The 27035-nt window shown below is 31.9% G+C and overlaps 1 protein-coding gene across 2 annotated transcripts in view; it reads right to left on the bottom strand.

Moving 5' to 3' along the window:
• The window catches only part of LOC143191719 (metabotropic glutamate receptor 2), a 609670-nt gene that overhangs the window by 221923 nt on the left and 360712 nt on the right, over window positions 1–27035 (bottom strand). For both annotated transcript variants that reach the window (XM_076397081.1, XM_076397080.1), the window contains one exon: window positions 20456–20598. In XM_076397081.1, the coding sequence (XP_076253196.1) occupies window positions 20456–20598 (143 nt within the window). The remainder of the gene's footprint in view (window positions 1–20455; window positions 20599–27035) is intronic.

Raw genomic sequence — 27035 nt, 5'->3', positions numbered from 1 at the left:
GGTAAACCTCCACTAGTAGGGAAAAGTTATGTTACATGATTTTACTAGAAATGCCATTTAGAACTATTTTAACATCATGGTGTAGACTATTGTGACTAGCGATGAAAACCTACTACCGACTACCCATCGAGAGTTATAATTTTTCCAGAAATATCGGAATGTATTGATTATTATATGAAAAATATTTTGATTAAAATATATTGTGCCATTTTTTCTAAGCAAAAGCCCTTTTAAAGCGAACAATTGACCAGAGTGTATAAATATAACAAAATATTTCTGATTAGTGATTGAATATAATTAATAAGGATATTGATAACTGGTGGTTATTGTGAAATTACGAAATTGAGCACCTTTTGAAATTGATTAATGCAAAATAAAATTCAATTAGGCAATGAATGGCGTACATTTTTCGAGACGAATTCCAAATTTTTTAGGTATCTCCAATACTTTTGCTTCTTGTTAATATATTTAAATTTTTAGGTCCTCTCAGGTTCGGAGTACCGTAAGGGAAAAGTGTCCTCGCTCTCGGTGAGGGTGTCAAATATTAAAAGAAATAACATGATAAATTAGTTCGGTAAAAATTTAACCCCCGCTTTTACAGATTTAATGGAGAGTTCCCCTAAAGGAATGTATTTCATGAATTTTAACTACCTACTTACGTATTCAAGCAACAACTTGTCATTTTCCTGCCCATTTTTTAAACCGGGATCTTTTTTCTTCGCCAAATGCTTTTGTTATGGAACCACTATAAATGAGCCGTATACAGGGTGGTTTCAGTTAGTTTATTTATATGAAATATTGTTGGTATTTATTATGTGACGATCATTTCGGAAAATTCACCAATTAAATAATCTAGTTAATGTTGTAGATTTGGCCTAATTTATTACTAAATGCAAGTTTTACAGCATATTAAACCTACGTATGAATTTTCCATATTTGAATATTTTTTCTTATGTATTTCTCTATACTACCTATATCATAAAAATGGATGATTTTCATTTTAGCAATATTCCAGAGGAATACCGGCGAATTATCAACCGTTCTGATCATTTTGTCACTTTAAAAAAGGTCATTAATTGAAAAAAAAAATTAAAATATATATTAATCAAAATACTTTCGTTCATCATCAAAACTTGTTCCCATCTTTCTTGCAACATGGCGAGAACGTAGAGAAAGAACGAAACAATTCTGCACCATTCCTAAATTGCGTCAGTCAAACCATACTGTATCAATATGAGTAAGTGTTAATTAGAAGGTATTATGTTTGTTGCATACGCTTTTCTTTCAAAACTCTTGCGATGTGTGGACGAGCATTACATTACGGAGGAAATGTTACGTCGACTGCCACTTTGGTGTCGAACTGGATGACGCGCCGGCACAGCACTGTCAACTTTTGTGGAATCCCCTAATTTGCGGGAAATCCAATGTTGATTGTGGATAACCATTTATAGCGAGTATTGCAGGAAGTAGCCGGATCAAATAGGTAAGAAGACTGAGATACTCACGAAATTCTCGCAACAGCTGAAAACAGTCACCAACTCTCGGTAAAAATGAGTGTAGACCTCATGCTAGAGCAGAACATTCTTTTAAAAGCCTACTTCACACAAACAGTCTTCTGGATTACTCGAAGACTACCGAATAAATGCTGATTACAATGAACAACTAGTTCACTGAGGCAAATGTAGAATTGTTATTTTATGTAACTATATATATAGCGACACTTCACTGCTAATGAATTTAAATACATTTTTTCAATTAGAAACACCCCTTCTATACATATACTAGAGGTATAAAAACTTTTCAAATCGCTATGTGTTAACAGACTACGGAAAAGTGAACAGGATGTAGTATATGATTTGCTGGATGAGCTCATGCGCACTTAAATAAAATGAATAACATTTCCCGTACACTCGCACAAATGAAAACTACACTTAGCCATAGTGTTTCTGCTGCAAAAATAATTCAATATAATACGATTACAGTTATTAATATTTTAGCATAATTAATGGAATTGAATGTTGAAAATCTCAAAAGTCTATATAAAATCCAACTTGTATCAATGGATACTTAGTATGTTGCTCAAATTTATTTATATGCTTTTCGTCTTCACCAAATAAGTTAAAATAATATATATTAAAGGTTTTAATAGAGGTATTGAAAATATTAATCCAAAAATTAATGAAAGCAATAGAAATAAATAAAAGTTGATGTCAAATGTATATTGATGTATATTTCAATATCGAAGTAATAGCATTGATGTATTTAATTTTATATGTTCACATAATGTTAACGTACGGCCTATACATTTGCTCTTCTCACACCACCAATGTGCTCTAATTGTTCTTTCTTTATCTGAGTTCTTCTCTTGTAACTTTATCTTTCATCTAGTAGGCTACGCACTTTTAATACTTTAAACATGTACAATATTGTCTGCAAAACTTTCAGTACCCACTCTTTAAATATTCTTATCAAATATACGTGCTTATGCATCAAAATTTTTAATTATCACTAAGGACGATAAAAACAATATTTAGATACAAAATTTTAGCATATACCATACCAAACAGAATCTATCCTTGTAATTTTTTTGATATTGTCACATCTAGAATATATCACAATGTTTATTCATACTTTAATTTTTAATTTTAGTTATGTTTACGAATTTTTTTTCTTTTACATCCGTCATTAATCCATCAGAACTTCAACTTCTGTGATAGCACATAAATTAGATAACAAGTAAATATTAGACGGCATTGGTGTGAACTTCATGAAGATAACATTGATGGTGGAATTACATACAGAGAAATAAAGATAAGTACGGAATATAAGGTTAAGTTTTATAATATTAATATATCCAAACATCATCAATTTTGTTTAGAGTGAGAATATTAATCGCCAAATTTGAAACAAAACATTTCGGACATCAAACAGAATTCAACATATGCCAATGTTTCACCCCGATGTAGCCGCAGATCCCAAAACGATAACAAGAAGCAAAGAAAAAAAATTATTCTTTTTGATAAAATAAAAATATTTCCAAGGATAATCAGTTCAATAGTCGATTCTTTACTGTGGTTTGTCTATCAAAAATAGTAGCAAAAATCCAGTCATGATATATTTTAGTAACGATTTAATTTTTCTTTATAGGTGCAATTTCTAGTAGTTGTTGAGGCAGCGTTGATGAAAGTGAGATTAGAATAATAGAAAAAAATATATAGGATTTTGAATATATCAAATTTACCAGCAAGAGTTAACCTGAATCGAATAAACAAAATATATAATATTAATCATCAATGACACCCCGACGATCTAATGGTTACCACTCTGAAGGTGGTACAATTTTTATTTACCCGGTAAACAAAATTACAACACCCGATTATTAAAATGTGCATTTTAATTAGCATTTAATTTAAAATTTTTCATAAAAAATTAATAATAATTTTCATATTACTATCTTTATTAGTCTTTAAATGAGTTTCTAGCACTTCCTTTACTATTGTAACATGTTTGATTATTGCTATTTAATTCCATAGGCCTAAATTTCTTCGTGTAAAAATTTTAAACACCAGTTACAAAACAAAGTACATGCGCTTGTAATGCCTTTATAAATCAAATAATTGAAAATGCGCATGTGCTAAATTGAAATTACTTCTGCACAAAGCTATGAAACCGAATTTTCGTACTTTCACCAATAAATGTCACTGATCAAAATACACGCAAACATCTATTATATATAACAAATCTATCAACATAACCATTAGTTACCCGATGCCAAGACATTTTTGTCTGTGCTAAATAACTGTGCATGTAATGAAATATTCAACAATATATTCAGCGTATTTGACTAAATTTCGCGGTTTCACCTCCCTCCATATCGTGACATGCCTTAAGTCGAAATTAACGCCGTAAACTTTAAGCAACAAATCCGATTCGATAATACCACCGAAAAACAAACGTTAGCGCCTAAAATAGAAGGCTTTGTGTACATTGTGCGAGACAATACAGCCTCACGTCAAGACGTTACTGTAATTTTCCCCCTGGCTCCATCTATTGTTGCTGATTCCCACCATCAATATAAGTTTAGCGAATGTTAAATAACGTCTGCCTTGTCATGTCTTAATTTCGTTAATTCCGTATAACATTTCCCTTTGCTATTACCATGAAAAACTGGAAAATATATTGGAGACGATAAAATGCAAAGCTTTAAAAGCTTTTATTTTATTCTGATTTAAATTTAAGTGAATAAAAACTTATATGGTGATATTGAATGAACATTATATTTTACGTAAAAATTACGTTGGGTCATTTGATTTGTTATCGATGACGATCTTTAGTTGAAAGGTCCATACGTTGAAATTGTCACGAAGCACGCACTCAGCTTACAAACCAGACATAATGCCTTCTAATTAACTGGCTCGGATGGATACAGCATGGTTTGGCTGGCACATGATTTCGAAAACCTGGGGAAGTGCGAAAATGGAACGATGATTGGATTTTTGAAAAAAAGTAGAAAGTAATGGAACATATTTTGATTAATATTTATTGTGCCAATTTTTCTGAATAAATGCTTTTTAAATGTGAATAAATTATTAAAAGGAATTCAAGCACCTAATAATATAAAGAAGTGACAAAATACGTGTTTGTGAGATATCAAATTGTTTCGTATTAAACTGGAGATCATAATGAATTAGTTTATAGGAACTTTGATCATTTGTCTTTATTACAACTAAATTTTTCATATTTTGATAATGATTTCGTTGCCTTATGTTTTTGACGGAAATACAAATATAGAAACATTGAAAAACTGTATCAAATTAATCTGATATTTCTATTTAAAAAGTAAGACCAGAGATAAAATACTAATTAATGATATTTTTACAGAACGTTCTTTGCAAAAATAACTTTACAAAATATAATTTTCATTTATATTTCAATTATATTACAGGCAGCTGCACCTTGTATTTTTAAATTCTGCTCGTTCAAAAGTACACAGAAAGAAGAAACGTCTTAAACTTTCTAAGGAAATCTTAATTGTCGTATACTTTAATCTTGAATTTACTTTATGAAATTATCTGTCTCGAGATAATATTACAAGAGCCAAACTAACTTGTTATTTTTAAATTAATGCTAAGATTTTTAGAAAAATATCTGATGTTCGAATACTAATTCACGCAAATTATAAAAAGGAAATGAATAAATAAGTAAGTACGTAATCATTTTCCCGAGTCATTGAAATAAGTTAAGTATAATCAAAGATATTACTCAATATTTCTCTGATATTTCTATATCTGATATATCTATATATATGTTACCTATATATATATATATATATATATATATATATATATATATATATATATATATATATACCTACGCTAAAGTGCTTAAACTATTGGACAACACTGAAGTAAGATGCAGATTCAAACAGCGTGAACTTGTGTAGTTGTATGTTTCAGTAAATTGCACTAAATGCTAAAAACACTGGAAAGCGTTAGACCAATAGATCTTCCTAGATAAGTCTCTAGTTTTAAATCACTGTAGAGACAAATTGTAAGTTAGTCGCTAACCGTACATAATATGTAAATAAATAAAAAGATTATATACTGTACATTTATATTATATAGTATTTTTGGTATATTTGTTCTCATAATAATGAACGTTTTCCATTGTTTATCTTGTAAATTTGAATGTTTTCAACCCAACTATACTTAAAATATTGTAATTTTTTTTCTCTGAAGTCTTGGTATTATGATTTTCTCTTATTGTCCATAAAAAATATATATGTCGATACGTAAGCATATAAGAACAAAAATCCTAAGGTAGGATTGGTAAAAATATATATAGGATTGGCAAAGCTGGTACCCAAACTTTTCTCGAATATCACTACATATAAAAATTATGAAAAGAGTACAGATTATTAACCATGATGAATTCGGCATGAGACGAGTTGAGGCATGCCAATCAGTACCTTATTCACAGAGTATGAGAACATTAATTGTTGTTTTGCATGGTGTTTAGAAGCACCATTCAACTGAAATAAATCACCATAATTAAATCATGACAAAATCTGTCATGATCTATAAATATAACCAATCAAGCTTTTTTGATCTTGTAGTGGTGTAGTTTATAATTTCTCCTCCTAGCCAAATAGTAGCCGAGGAATATTATATGAGTGTTATTAAGGGAGATTATTCATGGAAAAATTTGCAATTATCCAACAACTCTCAATGTAGTTGCTGGAGAAAAGTACAGACTTTCAATTTTCATTTTGGGCGGCATCGTTTCATTATTATCAGAGTATACATAATTCTGAATACTTACTAAACATGTAACATGTCTCTATGTATGTTGAAAATAATAAGTATATATCGCTTTGTTTTAATACTATTGAACGTGACAGTTCATATATGCAGCCGAGTATGATTCTAAAATCGGCTTAATGATGAGGATTACTGTTTTGAAAAATGGAAAAAAATTATTTTATATATATAGGATTATCGCCCCAGCAAAACTGGTTATGGTTGGTTCGTTTTCTTAAAAGTAAATCTTGCATCTTAGAGGGCATGAGACCACCTCCAAAGATCAATTTTCTTTGCAGAATTTTGAAGTTTTTAGTTACACTAATTTTTAATAGACATAAGATTATCTTGAGTAACTTTTGTTGTACAAAATGACTTCATTTGAATACCATTCTCAGAAGCCAATGTAGTTGCTTTGGTGGCTGTACCAACAGTATCAATTTCGCTTTGCTACTGGTGCAACACAATCCAGGGGCTTCATATTTAATCTTAAATGCCTTGCAATATAGGCACACAAAGTTCATTGCTCTACTAGCAACGATTTGCTGGAAACTGTAATCGATTGTCATGTTACAGTGAAATACAGCACGATACGAAATAAACGTAATAACTTAAAACTTAATAAACCAAAAATTGATATTAAATTAACCATTTAATGTAAGGCGTAATTGTGGGCTGTAACTAACTGCGATAAAATAATAACTTTAAAAAAACTAAAAATTGGATATACGTTTGGATCGAATAGACTGAGCATTATGAAATAAATAAATTCATTTTTCTAATCGATGCACGTCGACCGATGCTGCGGTCTAACGACATTTGCGGTTTGCGGACTGTCAAACGCGGGAAGTATAATCCTCGTTGGGTTTTACGAAATATTACAATTTTGTGAGAAATTTTATAAATTTGATTTTTATGTAAGAACCTTTTACTAAATAATAGAAAACTAAAAGAAAAGGATTAACGAAATAGTTAAATTTATCCTCCATTTATGGCGTATATATATATATATATATATATATATATATATATATATATATATATATATATATATATATATATATATAAATAAATTTAAATAATGTTGAGAACCAACTGGTTTTACTTAATCCGATAGTAAAGCGGCAATTAAGCAATTATATCGAATAAAACCGGAAACGCGTGAAGTTAGATACGATCGTTTTCGTCATAAAACCCGACGAATAATTGACAGCTCCGGCAAATGTGGCAGTAAGAACAAATATCGACGGAATTTTTATGGGGGCGGATCATTAAAGAAATAGGTCAGCGCGGTTCGTTGGAGTCTATTTCAGTTTGGCTGATAACATCGGACAATCAACGTAATTGGATAATGAGAAAGCTCGCGTAAAATATGATGTTCGGTGACATGAAGTGCTATTAGCGAGATGACGAAGCCAGAGTTTCAGTTTACCGATGTTAAACAGTTGAATAAACCGTTGTAATAATCAGCTTAATCAAATATGGAGTGAACGTGTGCCATCAAACAAAGATTAAATTTAAAAATACGCGAAAATATGGCTTGTGAGTGCTTTTAGGTGGAAGAAATGTACATCAAAATTCTATACTTAAATATTAAATATTTATGGAATCCTCTTAAGACTCAAGATCTGAAGGAGAAAGTAAAAAGATGGTTAGATTGATTAATTAAAATGCATTAGTAGACCATGGAACACATCAGCTAAAAAATACAAGAACATTTCCGACAACCTAGGAAAAGGATGAAGTTTATCAGGCATATTATGGTAGATAAAAGTGGTGTATATCCACTGGCGATTACCCTGTGTCCGAAATTCGACCACACTTGATTAACTTAATCATGCGTCTCGCAAAACAGAATAAAGGTTATATTTCAAATATGATATGTTACTAAAATTTACTTTTACAGTATCTTGGAATCGGATCTAATCCCGAAAATTAACCTTACCCTAACCAGAGTGAACAACCTTTCCTCTTCTACTAAACGTACAATTATCATCAAAAATGGTCTGTGCATGGTACATGACATAACTGACGGTTTCAAAGATATGTAACAAAAACCGAGATCCATCAGTTTTTTGAAAATACACTTTTTATAATATATCATAGAAACTAAGCATGTAAGGGGGCAAGGAGGTCATCTTGACCTGGTGAGCGATGAAATGGAACAAAGCGGACCAAAGCCTTCCTTCTGGCGTGTCTCCAGGTACCTCGTGGGGAAGACGCACAATGTTATCCCCCCTTGTGAAGTCAGCCGCTACAAGAAATTTCGCGGCTACTGACCAAGAAAAAGTCTAGCTCCTCGCAGAGACCTACGAGGTCCAGATGAAATGACACTCTCCTGCAGAAAACACCACGATTAAAAACAACAACACTGTCATCAACAAACTAACAACATCAAAAGCCGCTAGTTACTTCTACAATCCTTCTCAGCTATCTCGGCTCTCCAACATCTCTGCAGACTATGATAGGCAAATTTCAAAGCAAAAATCTCCGGATTTCGACGGAATACCGATCACCCAATTAAAAAACTCACGCATAACAACATTTTTCGGCAATCTGGAAACACTCTCATATAGCGGTTATTCCCAAGAATGGAGCAAAATCATCTCCATCTGATTACAGTCCCATTATTCTTCTCAGAACTATTTTGAGGCTTATCGAGCGGACAATACTCTACGTTCTCAACTCTTTCAGAAAACAAAATCATTTCTGAAGAACAATTCAGTTTTCGTGCTCACTATTCATTGGTCCATCAGGTTACCCGTATGGCGGCATACAACCATCATGTTCTTGACCCACGTAAAAGCTGGGAGCAGTTCTCCTGGATCTAACCAAAGCTTTTGACAAGCTCTGCCCAGAGAATAGGTCCCGTATTATGCTGACGACACTGCTTTCTTCACGGCTTCCAGACTCGATGATACCATTCAGGGATGTTTACAGAAGCTGCTCGATCATGCGGTCAAATATTTAAAATTCTGGAGGTTATAAGACAACCCCTTAGAAACCTAGGCCATTATTTCCAATAAAAAGCATTAAACACTGCGCATTTCGCAACTTAAGATCGGCTCCGCAACAACTCCATGGCTGAATAAAATCACGTACTTAGGACTCCAGTCCGTAATACGGATCTAAAGACAACCTCAAGTTTGTTACCAAACCAAACAGGTGAAAGGCTTCAAGTCATCCAAAATAAGCTCCTCTGGAGAATATTAAACGCTCCGTGATTTGCCAGAAATAATTAAATTCACAGAGATCCTGACACTCCAGTAATCAAGCACTTCATATCTCAGCCCTTTCACAAACAACAGTTGTGTGTTAACCAAAAGCTAAGTGATCGTTATTGCTGGTCAACATTTGTAGGTATATTACTGAAGGGTCATGCTAAAAACTATATAAATTGTCAGTACGTAAGTACTACTAAGGGTAATAATAATCTGGTTAAGCTAAGCTTAATAAGGTGGTTAAGCAAGATACATTTCTTATGAAACCAATATATATTTTTAATATTTACCATTAGCTAGTCACTTTACTAAAGGCAATTAAACTGTAATAATATCGCGATTAAAAACCCATATTGCTCCATAAAAAAAGTGAACTAGAACAAACCAACCAGCTTTCATAAAACTTTTCAGGCTCACTGTTTAAATGAAATATTATATAGAACTTGATAATCAAATAATAATCAAAACTATTTTGTTATATATATATATATATATATATATATATATATATAAATATATATATATATATATATATATATATATATATATATATATATATATATATATATATATATATATATATATATGAGAGCTAAATTTATAGTAATTGTGTATCAAGTACGAAAGACGTAGCCATTGACGTTCATAGTAGTCTACATATGACATTAATGTAACATGGCAAACGACTTTATGACATTAGAGAAAACATAAAGCATTAAATTTAGAAAATGAATAAAATTTTTAAAAACATATTGTTCTAAAAAGCTAAATTTATTTAATATAAAATATCGAATTCTATCACAATACAAGGTAATTGAAACTCATGTTATTGGTGAGAAACACAAGCAATCCCACATATTTATAAATATAAATTGTTGTCTAAAAAGACAATTTCATTTTGTTCCACCCAAGCATGTTAGATTAATATTTTTCAACTGAATCATACCAACATTTATTATTATTCCAACAAAGTGCCGGTATTGTATTTGGAGCGTTGTTATTCATTCAGCGGTACGTGGATTTTAAATATAACAAAACAAAATTGGTTTCGTTTGTTTAACGTTTTAATTCGTCGAGGAATGAAGGAAATTAATTATGTGCTTTTATTAGCATACATTTGGAATTGAGTTGGTCGATGCAGAATACAAAAGTTTCAATTATTTTGTTTTTTGTCATTGGTTACTATACATGTATTTTAGTAATCAATTTATATTAAAATGTACCAAGAGAATTGTATATGTATAGTATATTTGGATTTTATCCTTACGTTAATATTTTAAAAATTCGTCTGATATAACATTAGACGGGAGGGACATCCGACAACAACATAATTTTCAAGTAACAACGGGTTTGTATTAGCGCAAAATATTTTTTCCGTTAATTCGTAAGCATTATTTGCCAATAACTTTTATTTTACTTCTAACTGGATTAAGTTGTTGCTGGAAATAAAATCTGGAATTAATCTGCTATTGTTTTTAGAAGGAGACATGGTGACACTTTAACTAACTTAAGTAGAATCTGTTATTGTAAGTGGTTTTAATAGAATAAGAATGGAATTTTGGTTGCGTCATGTATGAAATGCTAAAAGTGACTAAATACATTAAACTGAGAGCCCAATTTAAGCTAAATTGTCATAAAATATTATCATAAATTAAAAATAATTCTATTATTGTGTTTTGTTAATAATTAATGGAAACAATGAAGCGTTAAATTTCATCGGTTCATATTAGAACAGAAAATGTGATCAAGACATGAGAATGTTGAATCACAATTTGCAAAAGTTTGTGAAATACCTATTGGGAGGCTTCAGTGGAAATCTCTATTTCACTCACAATATTTACCAGATATTCGTCCTTTCGATTATTACTTGTTTTAACCAATGGTCTCTTGCTCTATAATGCTTGAATTATAAGATCTTTTGCCTCTGAATAACTTCAAAATATTGAGTAGTCTCTTGACTAGTATACGTGTTTTATAGAGCTAGCAATGCCGCACTGATGACGGGATGTGGTTAGTAATATCCATACCTTATAAAAGCTCTCACTGAATATGAACAGTCATCCCAATAAGATGCCACTTCTTTTCATTAAAATAAAATTTAATTTTGGAACAAACTAGAAGGTTTAGAATTTCTACAACTAATGTAGCCGGTATAATTCCGGATATTATAAGGATTTTCTCTTTTGGATTCATTGAACTAACCAGAATCAACTTACTAACTACTTAACTGCTTAGTAGCAACTTGACTTAGAATTTGTCTAGTAATATCGTGGTTCAGAGATAAATGAAAGGTTATCTGTAAGAAGCAGCCACAGCTTTTAAAAATAGCCTTATTCCGTTTATCCTGGTTCAAGGATCAGGGTTCAGGGTATAAGACCACAAAAAGCGAATAGAAGTTTGCTTCGAATTAACCTAGTTTACTAAAGTTTGAGTAACCACTTTAGAATTAAGGATGCACCACTGCAACTTGGGCAAAAACAATATAATTCAGATGGCCATTAAAAGCAAACTGGTGGACTAGGGACACAAAAGGCGTTTTTCAATTGAATGTTGTGTTTCAAGCGCAGATTGTACAACGATTACGTGAACCCTTTGGTTCTTTGCTTTTTCGTGTTATAAGGCCAACTAATAAGATATTCTAAGAAATCGGTGCGCTTGTTTAACGTTTTAATTAGACGAGGAATTAAGGAAATTAACCCACCTAGAATTATTTTGAGATATCAGAACAGAAAATAGTCACTGGGGGCCAGATCTGGAGAATACGGTGGATGAGGGAGCAATTCGAAGCCCAATTCATGGATTTTTGTCATCATTTTCACTGACTTGTGACACGGTGCATTGTCTTGGTGAAGCAGCACTTTCTTTTTCTTCAAATGCTGTAATTTTTTGGCCCTCGTCTTTCAAATGGCCCAATAACGCTATGTAAAAGTCGCTGTTAATGGTCCTTCCTTTTTCAAGGTAGTCAATGGAAATTATTCCAAGCGCATACAAAAATACAGACGCCATAACCTTGCCAGCCGACTGTTGCGTTTTCCCACGCTTTGGAGCGGGTTCACCGTATGCAGTCCACTCGGATGACTGTCGATTGGACTTCGGAGTGAAATGATAGAGTAATTTTTCATTCAATTTCAATGTACGGTCATTCAAAACCATTTTGTGGATTTTTCAAATGTTTTCGTCAGTAACAACCCCTTTTGGGTGTCCACTGCGTTCACACCGCCTTCTGTGCTCATTTCACCACGTCTGAACTTAGCATACCAATCCTTGATGGTTGGTTTTCCTGGAGCAGTGTCCTAAAACTTTTATCCATTTTTTTCTCAATAATAAAAGTTGCTTCACTCAAAATGCTATAATTCACAAACTAATGATCCGACAGCTGTCAAATTAATACACGCATCTTTTGAGGGTTAAGGCTAACTAAAAAAAAAACATATGGGTTTAATTCTAGTAGCGCCATCTATGTGTTAGGCCGAGGAATTTTCAATTGATCTGTTATTACTCAAAATTCAACCAGAAATGATAATAGCTCCAGAAGTACTTAAAGGTTTAAAGTTTAATTTAGCTTTTTCCAATAAGGGAGCAAATCTACACTAAAATGAAAGGAACAAGAATCTGTTCAAGTTATTTCTGTAAGGATTTACTGCATAATTATGCAATGAAACGCAATAAAATTTAGTAAATTATTTTTAAGAAAATGTCACAATTTCAAGGACAAAACCTTTAAGAGACGGCCAAAATAGCAATTTTTAAAAGGTCATTATAATTGCTTTAAAATCAGTCATAATAAATAAATGAATGAATATTTTCGGGCCATTGAAGAGACCTATGGTTCGAAGCGATCTTGTAGCATCAGATATTGAGCATAATCGTGTCCCATTTAAACAGTTTTTATTGACTTTGCGTAAGTGTGAGTAAATAGTTCAGTTTGACACATAATAGGATATATATCGACCAATTATCCATTGCGTCTGAAGTTTACACGTCTCTACAACTTTTCAAATTTGGCCAAAATTTTTTTCATAATTTTTCCATTAATTCCACTTTATTATCGTTTGATTCTGAAAGTAATAGAATTTTGCCCAAATTTGGAAATTGGGCCCACAGAGGACTGTTTAGTTCTATAGACCGCTATTATATTATTATATTGCTATTATATTGATATGACTTTACATTGATTCTTTATTAATGCTACTGTCACATTTATCTATATTACATCGTAGAATGCCAACCTACGTACATGAACTTAGTTACCTAGGACCTGTTTATTACGAATCTGGTACGCATATGAAATAATCTCGTAGAGTTTCGAAAATATCAGCCTGTAACTTTGCAATATTTTCGTTATTCTCTAAGTACATAAAACTGTCTATTTTAAATACTAAACATAGTACGATACTAGGATATTTCAGCGAAGCGGTTGCTACAGATTTAGTTTTGTTTCTGTAGTTAATTTCAGAAAGCAGTTTGGTAACATCAAAGATCTCTTACAGCTTAGCACTCATATTGAGGTTAATGCTCCTGACGTTTTTGTTTATATCTGAAATATCCAACCTCACGGTATAAAACTGTTTATGCTCGAAGAAACAGAAAGGGTTTTAATTGTTTGTAAATTTCTACTCTATTTTATACAATAGGGATAATTCGAGTTGAGTGCGCGATAATAGACTGTTTGTCAGTAAAACTAATAGTAAAATGCGGTGGGTCTACGTCAGAGAACAGGAGACGGTTTAATTAGACAGCGTTATAGTGGTGTACTGTCCATTTTAATTTGATTAATTTACTGGAGGACGTGTATATGAAGTTGCGTGGTTGACGTCTATGTAAAATATTGTTCGATAACGTTTAATTTCTTACAAACATTCTGTCGACCTCAAGATATAATTAAAATATAAGAAGTACATGTTTTTTAAGGTAGATTATTGTTTATGTTAGTCATATAACAAGATATAATTTATTTATTTGCAGTTATATTAAGTAGAAATATATTACATTATTCTTTACAATTCAAATAAACGAGTTCATTTCTATTAGTAACTATTTTACAATACTCTATTCTCTTACGATTTATATGAACTTCTTTGATGAGACTGCTGAATTTTATTTCATTTTTCTTTTAGAGTCTAACCTCCATACACTTGTATCAACGATTCTACAATTTACGGAGTTAACCTTGGTGGCTTTTCCACGATCTTGTAAAATAACTCTCCAGAACTGATCTTGCAAGTTTGTTTGATGATTGTATGGAGCCAAATCTCAAATTTTGACGCATTCTACCGCATTTCAGGTATATGATTAAATACTGAAAACGGAACTCATTGTGCAAATAATAAGCTTTTAGATCTTCCTGTCTTTATCACTGTACTTCTATAATATTTTATTTCTTCCATGTTATTCTCTATGATTTATTTGATTTACAGTAAGTATATATGTTTATTGTTTATTTTTTTATTCATAACATTAGTGTAATCGAATGACTAAAACTAATAATTAAATTATATACTAACTATAGATAAACATATGATATATTTAAATAAATAATTTGACCGATACTTAACACAGAGGATTAATAGATTGAATAACAATATGTTGTATTTTGCCTCTGGACTGTATTACGAATTTCAGTAGTCAGAGAAAGAATGTTATATATACAAGAGATTGAAGATAAGTTAAAATTTTAGATGATTTGTGGCTAGCAACGAGATAAAGGGTGATGTCTAACTCAAGTTTCCAGCAAGCACGGGAAGTATAAAGAAGCAAGAAGATACACAAGACTAGATAGAAATTTTGTCAACTAGGCCATGCATGATCAGGAATTACATGATCATTTCTTGTTACGTTATATTTTTAATATTACTTTCTTGTGACCTGTAGGTAGACGAATTAGCAGACCTAGATTTATCCCAGATATGTTGGCGAAATGGATTGGTTTGAAGGTGCAAGACGTCCTTGTTAGCTTGCAGTTCTTCTTCAGAAGATTAAATTGATATGATTGTCTAGACAGCTGATTTGATTTTAAACATATGATCTTGCTACAGTAAACGTTGTTAATTATGTTATTTTCAGTGAAATTTTTATGCAGAGGGCCAGTTCGTTTATTATGACTAAAGCCCACGCGAGGAGGAATCTAGGAGGGCCTATATTTACTTTTATCATTTTTATATACAGTTTTTTCATGTATATCAATACCTAACGAGTGTTGAGTGTAATTGACTTTAATTATACTCAAAGAGGTTGAAAAATTCGGGGTAATAACAAAGTTATAGATGTCAAATGTCAATATTCTCTTGTTGTGTTGTGTAAATATAAATTTTGCTATTTAGATTAGTACATAAATCCGGTCTAGAGGATTCGATACCCGCGTGTTCTTTGGTTAATGAGGAGGGGGGAAACCGGTGTGGGTGGTGGCTTTGCTTGGTCCAGGCCGCAGAGCTGCTATGACTGAGCCCCAGGTAACTTCCTTTGTTGAAAAACGCGTCATCATAAGGTTTTAAAAGAATGAAGGCGGAAAACCATAGATAATTTTCACTCATTTGAAAGCACCTTTTGCGGATGCTACACTGTCTGGATCGAGTGCACACATGTGTTAGAGAATTCGGGGATGGGCGAGAACGTTCCGAAAATGAAAGTCATCGATGATCGATGTCCACGAACATGTCTCATAAATGACAATATCCATGCTGTTCGAGAGCTTATGGAAGATGATCGTCGGTTAAGGATTGACGAAATCTCATCAATATTCGGTATCAGCTATGGAAGTGTTCAATCCATCATTACTAATACTAAAACTTGACTTTAGAAAAATTAAAAGACAACGCCAGACCACATACCGCAGATTTGAAAAAGAATAAATTGAAAGAAATGCGTTAGGAAGCCTCGAGCACCCTCCTTATAGCTCTGACCTGTCACCTTGTGATAATATTTTTGCGTCCTTAAAGATGTGCAAACAGGAGTATATGCGCAGTGTTATGACAACTCGGCCTCAAACTTTTCACGAATAGGTAACTACGTTGAAAAATGTGAAATGTTTAGTTTGTATATACCGTTGATCAATAAATTTGTTTTACAAAATTACCGTTTGTATTTGATTCCCCCTCGTAGTAAAGATTTTGGTGATGAGGAATTCACGTGATTTTAAAGTTCATCTTAGGAATCTTTTTAAATGATAACCTGGCTATGGAGGAGGCTTGTTAGTGAGAACGGATGAGTTAGTTGAGAACGGATGCATATATCAATATTTTGCAATGGTGATGTCCAAATTGGACTCAGGAAGAATATAACTCATACTGAGAAAACGCAGGTTTAAATATTTCCATGTAAATATGTTAGTAGTTATTAATTAATGGTAGTAATAACGATCAAATTAATAACATTAATAGTAATAAAACTATATATAGTAATTAAAAATATGATTTCCTATTTATTAGATTTAATTATTAGTATTTAAGATATAGATTCGAGAAATATTTTATGAACGATGGAACTTTGAACATATTTAACCTGAACCAATACTGTAATAGTATTGCCAAAGACCAAAAGGGACAATATAAATCATTCATTATTTGCATCAGGCTTTAGCATATCTGGATGTGACCTGATTAAATTGACACACAACTTGAAATCCTTAACTAAACACAGAATTACATTCGACCATGGATTCCGGTTTATTTTCTCTGGCAGACAGTTTAACCGGAGGAACGATAGATGTTTGGTAAGTTTAGCAGCTTGTTTCAATGCAGCTTTGTCCGCTCTCGCTTCGACTGCGACCTTCGGTCGAATTGCTGCGGGACTTTTTGCGATAGGAGATCGTAAATTGGATATTCCAAATGAAATGTAATGGAAGAGGGAAAAATAAATACAATATGCGAACTGACATTTTATGCTGAGTGAAAATTTTATCGGAGTTTTATGCCACGTCTCTTTTTAATCAAAATTGACATTTGTGTTTCGATATTTTCAGTTTTTATTTATATTTCGATGTTATTACGTTTATAAACTTGACGTAACATATTTTCAAAATAGATCAATTATTTTGGACTACTACCTAAACTTTTCAGAGGATTTTAAGCCATTTAATTTATTGCAAATATGTATTATATCTTTCAAGGAAAGGATGGAATCCGTTTATGACCTACTTATTAAGATGGAAAACACACCAGTTGAAACAATGACAATTGAACAAGAACTTGTTGTTCATGTTCATGTTTATGTTGTTGAAGTTCATGTTGGATATCGAGCTAAGATACATTTGAAAGTTTTCCATTCGTATTAGAAACACTTAACAAACCTGAGGTAGAGAGACTATTTGCCCCCATTTATCAGGATACCGCCAGGAACCCGAGGAAATAGCATCCTGACGAAAACCAGAAGTAATCCTCTATTTAGGAAATATTCACAAGTCTTCAGTCAGTCTGTCTGTCTTCTATACATGTCTCTTTAATATCAGTATATATACTTTAACTGTAGTATTGTTGCAATTAAAAGTAAAAGCAACATTTCCTCCAAATGGACTCAAGACTATTGTAACTTATTTCCGTTATTTCTACTGTTTAAGATGGGCAAATAAATTCAACATGCGAACTGACATTTTATGCTGGCTGAAAATTTTATCGGAGTTTTATGACACGTCTCTTTTTAATCAAAATTGACATTTGTGTTTCTATATTTTCAGTTTTTATATATATTTCGATGTTCTTACGTTTATAAACTTGACGTAACATATTTTCAAAATAGATCAATTATTTTGGACTACTACCTAAACTTTTCAGAGAATTTTAAGCCATTTAATTTATTGCAAATATGTATTATATCTTTCAAGGAAAGGATGGAATCCTTTTATGACCTACTTATTAAGATGGAAAACACACCAGTTGAAACAATGACAATTGAACATGCAAGAACTTGTTGTTCATGTTCATGTTTATGTTGTTGAAGTTCATGTTGGATATCGAGCTAAGATACATTCGAAAGTTTGCCATTCGTATTAAAAATACTTAACGAACCTGAGGTAGAGAGATTATTTGCTCCCATTTATCAAAATACCGTCAGGAACCCCAGGAGGGAGTATCCTGACGAAAACCAGAAGTAATCCTCTATTTAGGAAATATTCACAAGTCTTCAGTCAGTCTGTCTGTCTTCTATCCATGTCTCTTTAATATCAGTATATATACTTTAACTGTAGTATTGTTGTAATTCAATATAAAAGCAACATTTCCTCCAAATGGACTCAAGACTATCGTAACTTATTTCCTTTATTTCTACTGTTTAAGATGGGCAAATAAATTATACATGCGAACTGACATTTTATGCTGGAAGAAAATTTTATCGGAGTTTTATGCCACGTCTCTTTTTAATCCAAACTGACATTTGTGTTTCGATATTTTCAGTTTTTATATATATTTCGATGTTCTTACGTTTATAAACTTGACGTAACATATTTTTAAAATAGATCAATTATTTTGGACTACTACCTAAACTTTTTAGAGAAAATCAAGCCATTTAATTTATTGCAAATATATATTATATCTTTCAAGGAAAGGATGTAATCCGTTTATGACCTACTTATTAAGATGGAAAACACACCAGTTGAAACAATGACAACTGAACATGCAAGAACTTGTTGCTCGTGTTGGATATCGAGCTAAGATACATTTGAAAGTTTTCCATTCGTATTAAAAACTCTTAACGAACCTGAGGTAGAGAGACTATTTGCTCCTATTTATCAGGATACCGTCAGGAACCCGAGGAAGGAGTATCCTGACGAAAACCAGAAGTAATCCTCTAATTAGGAAATATTCACGAGTCTTCAGTCAGTCTGTCTGCAGTCAGTGAACTGAACCAGATTTTGATGATCCAATTAGTTTTAAGCCATACCAACGTCCGATCAGAGAACCAGTCTTCTGTAATCCGACCCGCATTAAGTAACACAAGTCTTCGCAACTGAAGATTCTCATTATCATAATAGTTCAAATCTAATTTATATATCCTTCTATCCATGTCTCTTTAATATCAGTATATATACTTTAACCGTAGTATTGTTGCAATTAAAAGTAAAAGCAACATTTCCACCAAATGGTCTCAAGACTGTCGTAACTTATTTCCGTTACTTCTACTGTTTAAGATGGACAAATAAATTCAATATGCGAACTGACATTTTATGTTGAGTGAACAATTTAAATTCCTGTTCGAGATTCCTCGCTATCTACTGGTGCTATCTTTCGTAAAACGTTATGTTATAATTTGCACCCTCATATAATATTGATATATTAAAGAATAGTATCAATATGGTGGTTGATACTATGAGGATTAACTACAATAGTTTTTCTTAAATATCTTGGTATATTTTTCAATACGGAATCAAATTATTTTTATCTATGAAATCTTCATGCTTTCTGTTTTATAAATTAACATTTAAGAAAGAATTCAAAATTTTAGACATGTCGTACTATGGAAGTTAATTAACTGTTGCGTCATCGTTAAATAGTCGCCGTAAACGTTAGGGATGTTAACTGGGGAGAAAAATATCGATATAACGGCTTCGAAATTAAAAAAATATAGGAGAATATATATTACCCATAGATATTTTTAGATTTTTTCTTTGTAAAAGCCAATAAAAAGTATATATTTATTTTAAAAATACATTGGAAGTAGTGATATTTTTAATAAATTTTTAAGAGTAATTACCATATCATATAATACAAATAATCCAAATAAATACAAATTATCAATATATTGATTGACTGGAAATCTAAAATAAGAAAAAATTAATGGGGAGAATCTACTTAACGTAACTTGTACCTCAAAATAGTCTAATTAATAGTTATAAATAAGATAAAATAACTATTTATTTTATATATTAAACGAAACAACAAATTAAATAAAACCATCTGTAAGTGACGGCTACAAATAATGAAACAATTTTAATCCCTTAACACTCACCTGGGGTATCTTGAAAAGACGTAGCAAATTGGCCACTTGAATGGATGTGACGCTTGATGCCGCGCCCACCACTCCCGAGATAACTTTCCGAACCTGAGTTTTATTGCAGTGGTATTCAGCGCCGTCGATATTGCTAATGGAACCTGCAGAAAAGGAAAACGGACGTGAGATTAAATGAAAACAGAAAAAAATAAAATATAAACATCGTGATGTTTTCATTGGTAAAACTGGTTTACTAGCAGTATAAATATAAAATATAAAGGTGTTTGTTTTAAGAATTATAGAACTCTCAGAAAGCTTAATTATTTATTAAATTGATAAATTGCATTTACCATCCTACTGATGATATTTATATTCTTATATTCTTCAGCATTTACTTCTTCGATCAAAATTATGTTCCGTTTTAAGATTTAGCGGGCATTGACGTGTATATACATGTGAGAATAGAGGATGGTCACGTGGTATTTTATAAAGGAAGGGCATGAAACACTCTTAAACACAAACATTAAAGACATCTCAGGATATATTTAAATAAAATAATCTAAATTAGATAACATACGCTATAATCTTAACTATGCACCGAACAGTGAATACATGGGTGTAAGCATAATACTCTAAAACCAACAATCCAATAATAAGCCAGGCCAGCAACGCATTCCACGCCAGGGCCTCCCACTCTACAAGTAGAGAACGGAAACTAAACCGAACAAGTTCGAACATGTTTCGTACTACGGATGAACTATGACCGATTGCCGTGGGGATATGTCTATATGAATCTATAGTATTAGATATAAGCCCTCACTCTCTTTTTGTACCGCCGTTCAAGAAATCGCCTTTTCTTTCCGAAAAAATTAAATAAAATTTAAAGTGAAAGTCTTTTTGTATTGAACCCCTCCTCATTTCATATCTTATACCCCTCATGGCAATACAGTTATGAGGCGCTTTTTCCTAAAATAATGTGTATTTTTGCAAAAGTTTATAGGGAACATTGGCTAAGTGAAGCCATTTATAGCTTTTTCACATAGAGATAATAACCGATAATATTTAGGTTGTCCACAAAACTATGATATGAAAGAATTGGAGGCGAACAAGGTTTTGTAAAATTATTATATACAGTTGATTGAAGGAAATTAGAATTATTATTATGATTCAATTGTCAATAAACTATTTTAGACACTGTCGAAAGACAGAAAGGTAATTTTTCAGATTTGGGCTACTGTTTCGGCGTAAGCTTGCAATTGTTTTTTCTTCATATTGATATTGGAAAGTTTATATTGTTCAATGATTAAAAAAGAAAAAAATGCAATATAGTGCTAAAAAACCCTTGTCAACAATAATTCATTGAACTGCCTGAAACATGGGAAAAAGTTATATTTTGCAATGAACAATAACTGGAATAGTATATAGATTCATATTCTTATTTAAATACAATCGTACATATTTAATAAAAATAAGCAGAATGAATTTTTCATGCATCTAATACATACGACAAACTCACCTTAATCGCTTTTTTCAATAACGAAAGGAAAAGCTATAGAACTTCAGTTTCTTTTTAATAAACGTTAGTCTGGCAAATGATTAATTATATTACTCATTTCAAATGATCCAAAGTAATAGAAAGTTCTTATCCGATTTCGGGAGTTGGCGTCTAGACGGGTTACTTTCACGGCGAAATGTTTGGCAGCGATAGAAGCGGTAGGTCCTTGGACGCTTCCAGAATAAATATAATTAAGTCCTAAGTAACGAAACAGAAATTTAAAGGAATTAAATCAATTTGTAAAGAAAAATCTGACAAGAAGCGGACCAGTCAAATGGTATTACGGAGGATATTAATTCGTTCTCAACGGAAAGCGATCTTCTAAATTTCGTTTTCTAATAAATTATCTCGGATTTGAGAGTTGTAGGGGATCTTTCGATGAAGTTTATCCGTCGTTATTTATTTATTTTTTTGATAGACGTTGTCTTGCAAATTGTTTACTATCAAGAATAAACATTTATTTTTAAAACATCTGTAAATGGTCATAGACATGGTGCAGCAAAAGTCCCGCTACTATTTTGATTGCTCATAACTTGGCTAATTATATTAAATATTTCCTTAATTGATGGAGGAATTATTTGAGGATTCTGTGTTCCCCAAAACCGACTGTTCTGTTTATTGACATGGCCACTCAGAAGAAAATGGGCTTCATCGCTCATTTTCAATTTAGACCAAAAATTTCACCAGGCAGCATTACGATTTCATTACTGTACTCAACTCGTCGATCAGGATCTCTTCTCAGGAAGTAGCAATTTTTGGATTAGTTGAATTTAGTACGGGAACATTTTCAAATCAGTTTTCAAAATTCGCCTTAAACTGCGTGCAGAAATGTTTAACTGGGAAACACATCTCCGATTTTTTTTTCTGGATTTTCTGGACACTTTGTAACACTATCGCGCACCAGAGCTCCATGTTCAGCATTACGAGACCTCTGTTGCCTTCAACTACGAGGCCTGTCTGCTATCGTACCGTACTCTCGAAAATTCGAATGTAAACGATAAATTGTGGCACTGGACGATTAGGATTTTTTTGATGCAAATGCCGCTGAGTGGCAATAACGGAACTATTATCAATAAATATTATCACTCTTTTTGTTCGTTCTTGTGGCGTATATTTTTCCATAATAAAATTTGGACATCTACACAACACAATGGTTAAAGCGCAACTGAACTAAACGTCACATAACCAAGATGACGCTCAATCATAATGGTGGCGGGACTTTTACCGCACCCTTTGTGAATCTACAATATTATTTATATTTATATTATTCAATTTCTTAAAACTAGAGATCGCAATATTACTTGAAGTATTGCAGTACTATTACTATTTATTACATATTAGTCACAAATATCGTTTGTAAAAATTTTGATTATTAAGATTAGGAGTGAGAGTGATTGAGAGTTATTAAGAATAATAAATTGAATAGGTATTGCTCAGAGAAAATCAATCTCTTGGAAACCTTTATTCTTCCATTTTCATATAGCTCACTATAATGTGGGTCCATGTCTTCCTCGGAGCTCTGGAGTTCATCCAAAAGGTCGATTAGCCTTAGAAAAAAATGAGATGTAATGAAAATATTATGAGACTGTACACCTTTTATTCGACAGACGTGTTCAGACCACTGTAATATGCTTTTGGAATTTGTTCCTCAACTGTGCGTTAATTGTCGCATGTTAAATGAATGACTTAATTTTTAATACGATCTCGAAGAGAAACATATAAAATTTATCGAGGCATCGTCTTAAAGGATCTCATACTTAAGATAGCACACTATAAGAGAGTCCAAATCTCAGAGCTAGAGAGAAGCACTTATAAACAAAGCTGCATAAATAGTAGGATTTCAATATTGAATGTTATATTTCCTACCTTCAGTATGCATTTTAAATAAGGAAAAGCTCTTGATTGAATTTGTTTGATACATATTTAAACATTTTCTTATTACCTAAGTACAGTTAATTGATGCATAATTTGTCAAAAAATCTTTAGTTTCAAGAATAAAGTGATTTCAATATACCAAAAAATACAATGGAATTTTTCAGTGTATATTTTGTCAAGAGCGTTATTAAAAGATTGATCCTTTTCGCAAATATTATTTTATTACAATAAAGTGGAATATTTGTATTTTTGTTTACAACAAACTAAATTGTTGCCACTTTCGTTAAAAATAATTGCTTCTAATTTCAGTAAAAAATTTACAAAGAGAATTTTTCGGATAAATATGCTATTGACTTTAAAGAACATTAGGATAGATCGATTTACGTAAAAAAAACATAACAAAAATTGACCTTCTTTGTTGAATTTTTAATTTATAATGAAAAATGCTTCTGAAAGTTTTTCTTTGTGACTTTCCAGTACAAAGCCTGGAAACTTTCAAAGCGATTCCGTGCATAATTTTGTAAAATTATTTTATAAAAACGCACAAGCCGTATTTGGTATTGATATATAATCATGTTAAATTTAGACAAATATCTTGATTATTTCCATATCATTCTAAGGTATCAATAAGTGACACTATCTCTCTATATAAATGCAAATTCCTTTTAATATATATTCTTAGTTCTTTGGGCGTTATTATACATAATCTTAAACATATATATATATATATATATATACATATATATATATATATATATATATATATATATATATATATATATATATATATATTAGTCTCCTTTTTACAAATGAGGTTTTATATGGATTGGACCTACAATTTAACGTGGGCCCCGAACTAGGGTCCTCGGCATTAAGCCTATCGAGTGACAAGTGACCAACTTAGGAATCATGCCAAAAGACAGTCGGTCTATCCCAGCCTGGTTACTGGCGTAACTGGGATCATTTTCCTTGTCGTATATTGCTCTCTTGCCTAAGGACAATCACAAATATTAAACAATCACAAACATAAATTTAAGACCATATCCCAGCAGGATTCAAACCCGCGACTATCGTAACAGTAGGAGGACCGTCATGTCGCCTTTACCACTGCGCCAACCAAGCCGGCCTTAAACGTATTAATGGCTACTGTTCATGTGTTTTACTCACTCGTATTTTTCCCACCTCATTAATTTCTACTAAAAACTTTATGAATTCTTTTAAGGGTGCAATAGGCCAAATATTCAGGTTTTTTAAACATAAGATTTAAAATTATCATAACATTTCAAATTTATTTAAATTAGAGGCAATTTGTAAATTAACCAAGTAATCTGTATAATTACACAACCTATTGATTTTCTATTAGCGGCAAATGCTGCAGATATACATGTAATTGAACTGATACTTTTAATGTATGTGTTTATGGGGTTAATATTAAAATATCATCAAGGAATCATTATAAATTATGGAATCATGTGACCCATTATATAGAAGAATATAGAAGAAAAATAAATTCTAACAATAAATAAATTGGTGTAAAATTGATATTGGTGTATTTTTCTCGTTAAAATTAAGTGATATTCAATTTCAAGTATGTTTTAAAAATACCCAACAAGACCTTTTACCTACTGATTTTTTGAGAATATTTTCTATTATCCACATTTCTTCCAATTTATAAAGAAAATAATTCAGCGTAGGGAATATTTGAGGCAGATGTTTGATATTTTATTAAATATGATTTTAGTTATCGCCTAGACGAGTGCAATAATATATGTGACCTTACAGATAAACATATCAGACCAGTAAATTTGAATTGAACGTGTTTACGAATTGAAATAAAACTTCATGAATAATAATATCTCTAATATAATACTGAATATCAATTGAATATTTTTTAACAACAATGTTTTCAAATATTAATAGTTCTCTTTAGAAGATCTATTTTGTTTAAGTGCCTTTCATCAGCGCACTGCGGGTACGAATCAGCTGGTTCTGCCTTTTTATGGTAAAAAAAATCTGGTGTAGAACCGGACAAAAAAATACCTCGATAAAATGTCTTATCTGTTGAAAAGCTGAAATTTCAAATTCTGTAAAATTGATGATTCGAAGATTTGGTCAAATATTGATCAATCTACGGGAACAACTATAAATAAGAAGAATATTCAGTAACTATGATGGACGCAATAATACATCCCACTTGACCATTTGCTTATTTTCGATTTATTTTCTACTTATCTTTAGTAGATTTTTGGTAGTAGTCTTCTTATGATACATAGTACAAATTAATTAAGAGAAATCTATACTATAGTATATAATATTTTTAGGATATGCCATATAACAGGTCAATTGAAAAGTCCTCGGCCTGACACATAGATGTCGCTAATAAAATTAAATCCATATGTTTCTTAGTTAGGTCTAACCCCCTAATGTGTGTATAAATTTGACAACTGTTGGATCATTACTTTGTGAATTTTAGCATTTTTAGTGAAGCAACTTTTGTTATTGTAAAAAAATGGATAAATAGGAATTTAGCGTGTTGACAAAATGTTCCTTTTTGAAGGGAAAATATAGAGTTGAAGTAAAAGTTTCCGTACTTTAACGTAAAGAGTTTCCGTACACTGCTCCAGGAAAATCAACCATCAAAGATTGGTATGCTAAGCTTAGACGCGGTGAAATGAGCACCGAAGGCGATGAACACTGTGGACACCTAAAAGAAATTGTTACCGAAGAAACATTTAAAAAATCCACAAAATGATTTTGAATGACCATAAATTGAAACTGAATGAAATAGCAGACACTCTGAAGATATCAATTGAACGTGTACATCATATCATACAAGAATATTTGGGTATGATATGAGTATTTGAATGCTCTGTGCAAAGGTGCAGCGTGAGCTCACTTCTGACCAAAAACAACGATGAGTTGAAGATTCGGAGCAGTGTTTGAAGATGATCAAGCGTAATAAACCCGAGTTTTTGCATCGTGGTATGACAAAGGATGAAACATGACTTCATCATATCACTTCAAAGTCCAATCGACAGTCATCCGAGTGGACTGCACACAATGAACCCGCTCCCAAGCGTGGGAAAACGCCACAGTCGGCTTGCAAGCTTATGGCGCCTGTATTTTGTGATGCGCATGTAATAATTTTCATTGACTCCCTTGAAACTA

Source organism: Rhynchophorus ferrugineus, unplaced genomic scaffold, assembly GCF_030347505.1.
Source record: "Rhynchophorus ferrugineus isolate W39M unplaced genomic scaffold, kcgeb_rfMv2 rfM2, whole genome shotgun sequence".
NCBI lineage: Eukaryota > Metazoa > Arthropoda > Insecta > Coleoptera > Curculionidae > Rhynchophorus > Rhynchophorus ferrugineus.
This window is presented reverse-complemented; position numbering and strand designations above follow the sequence as displayed.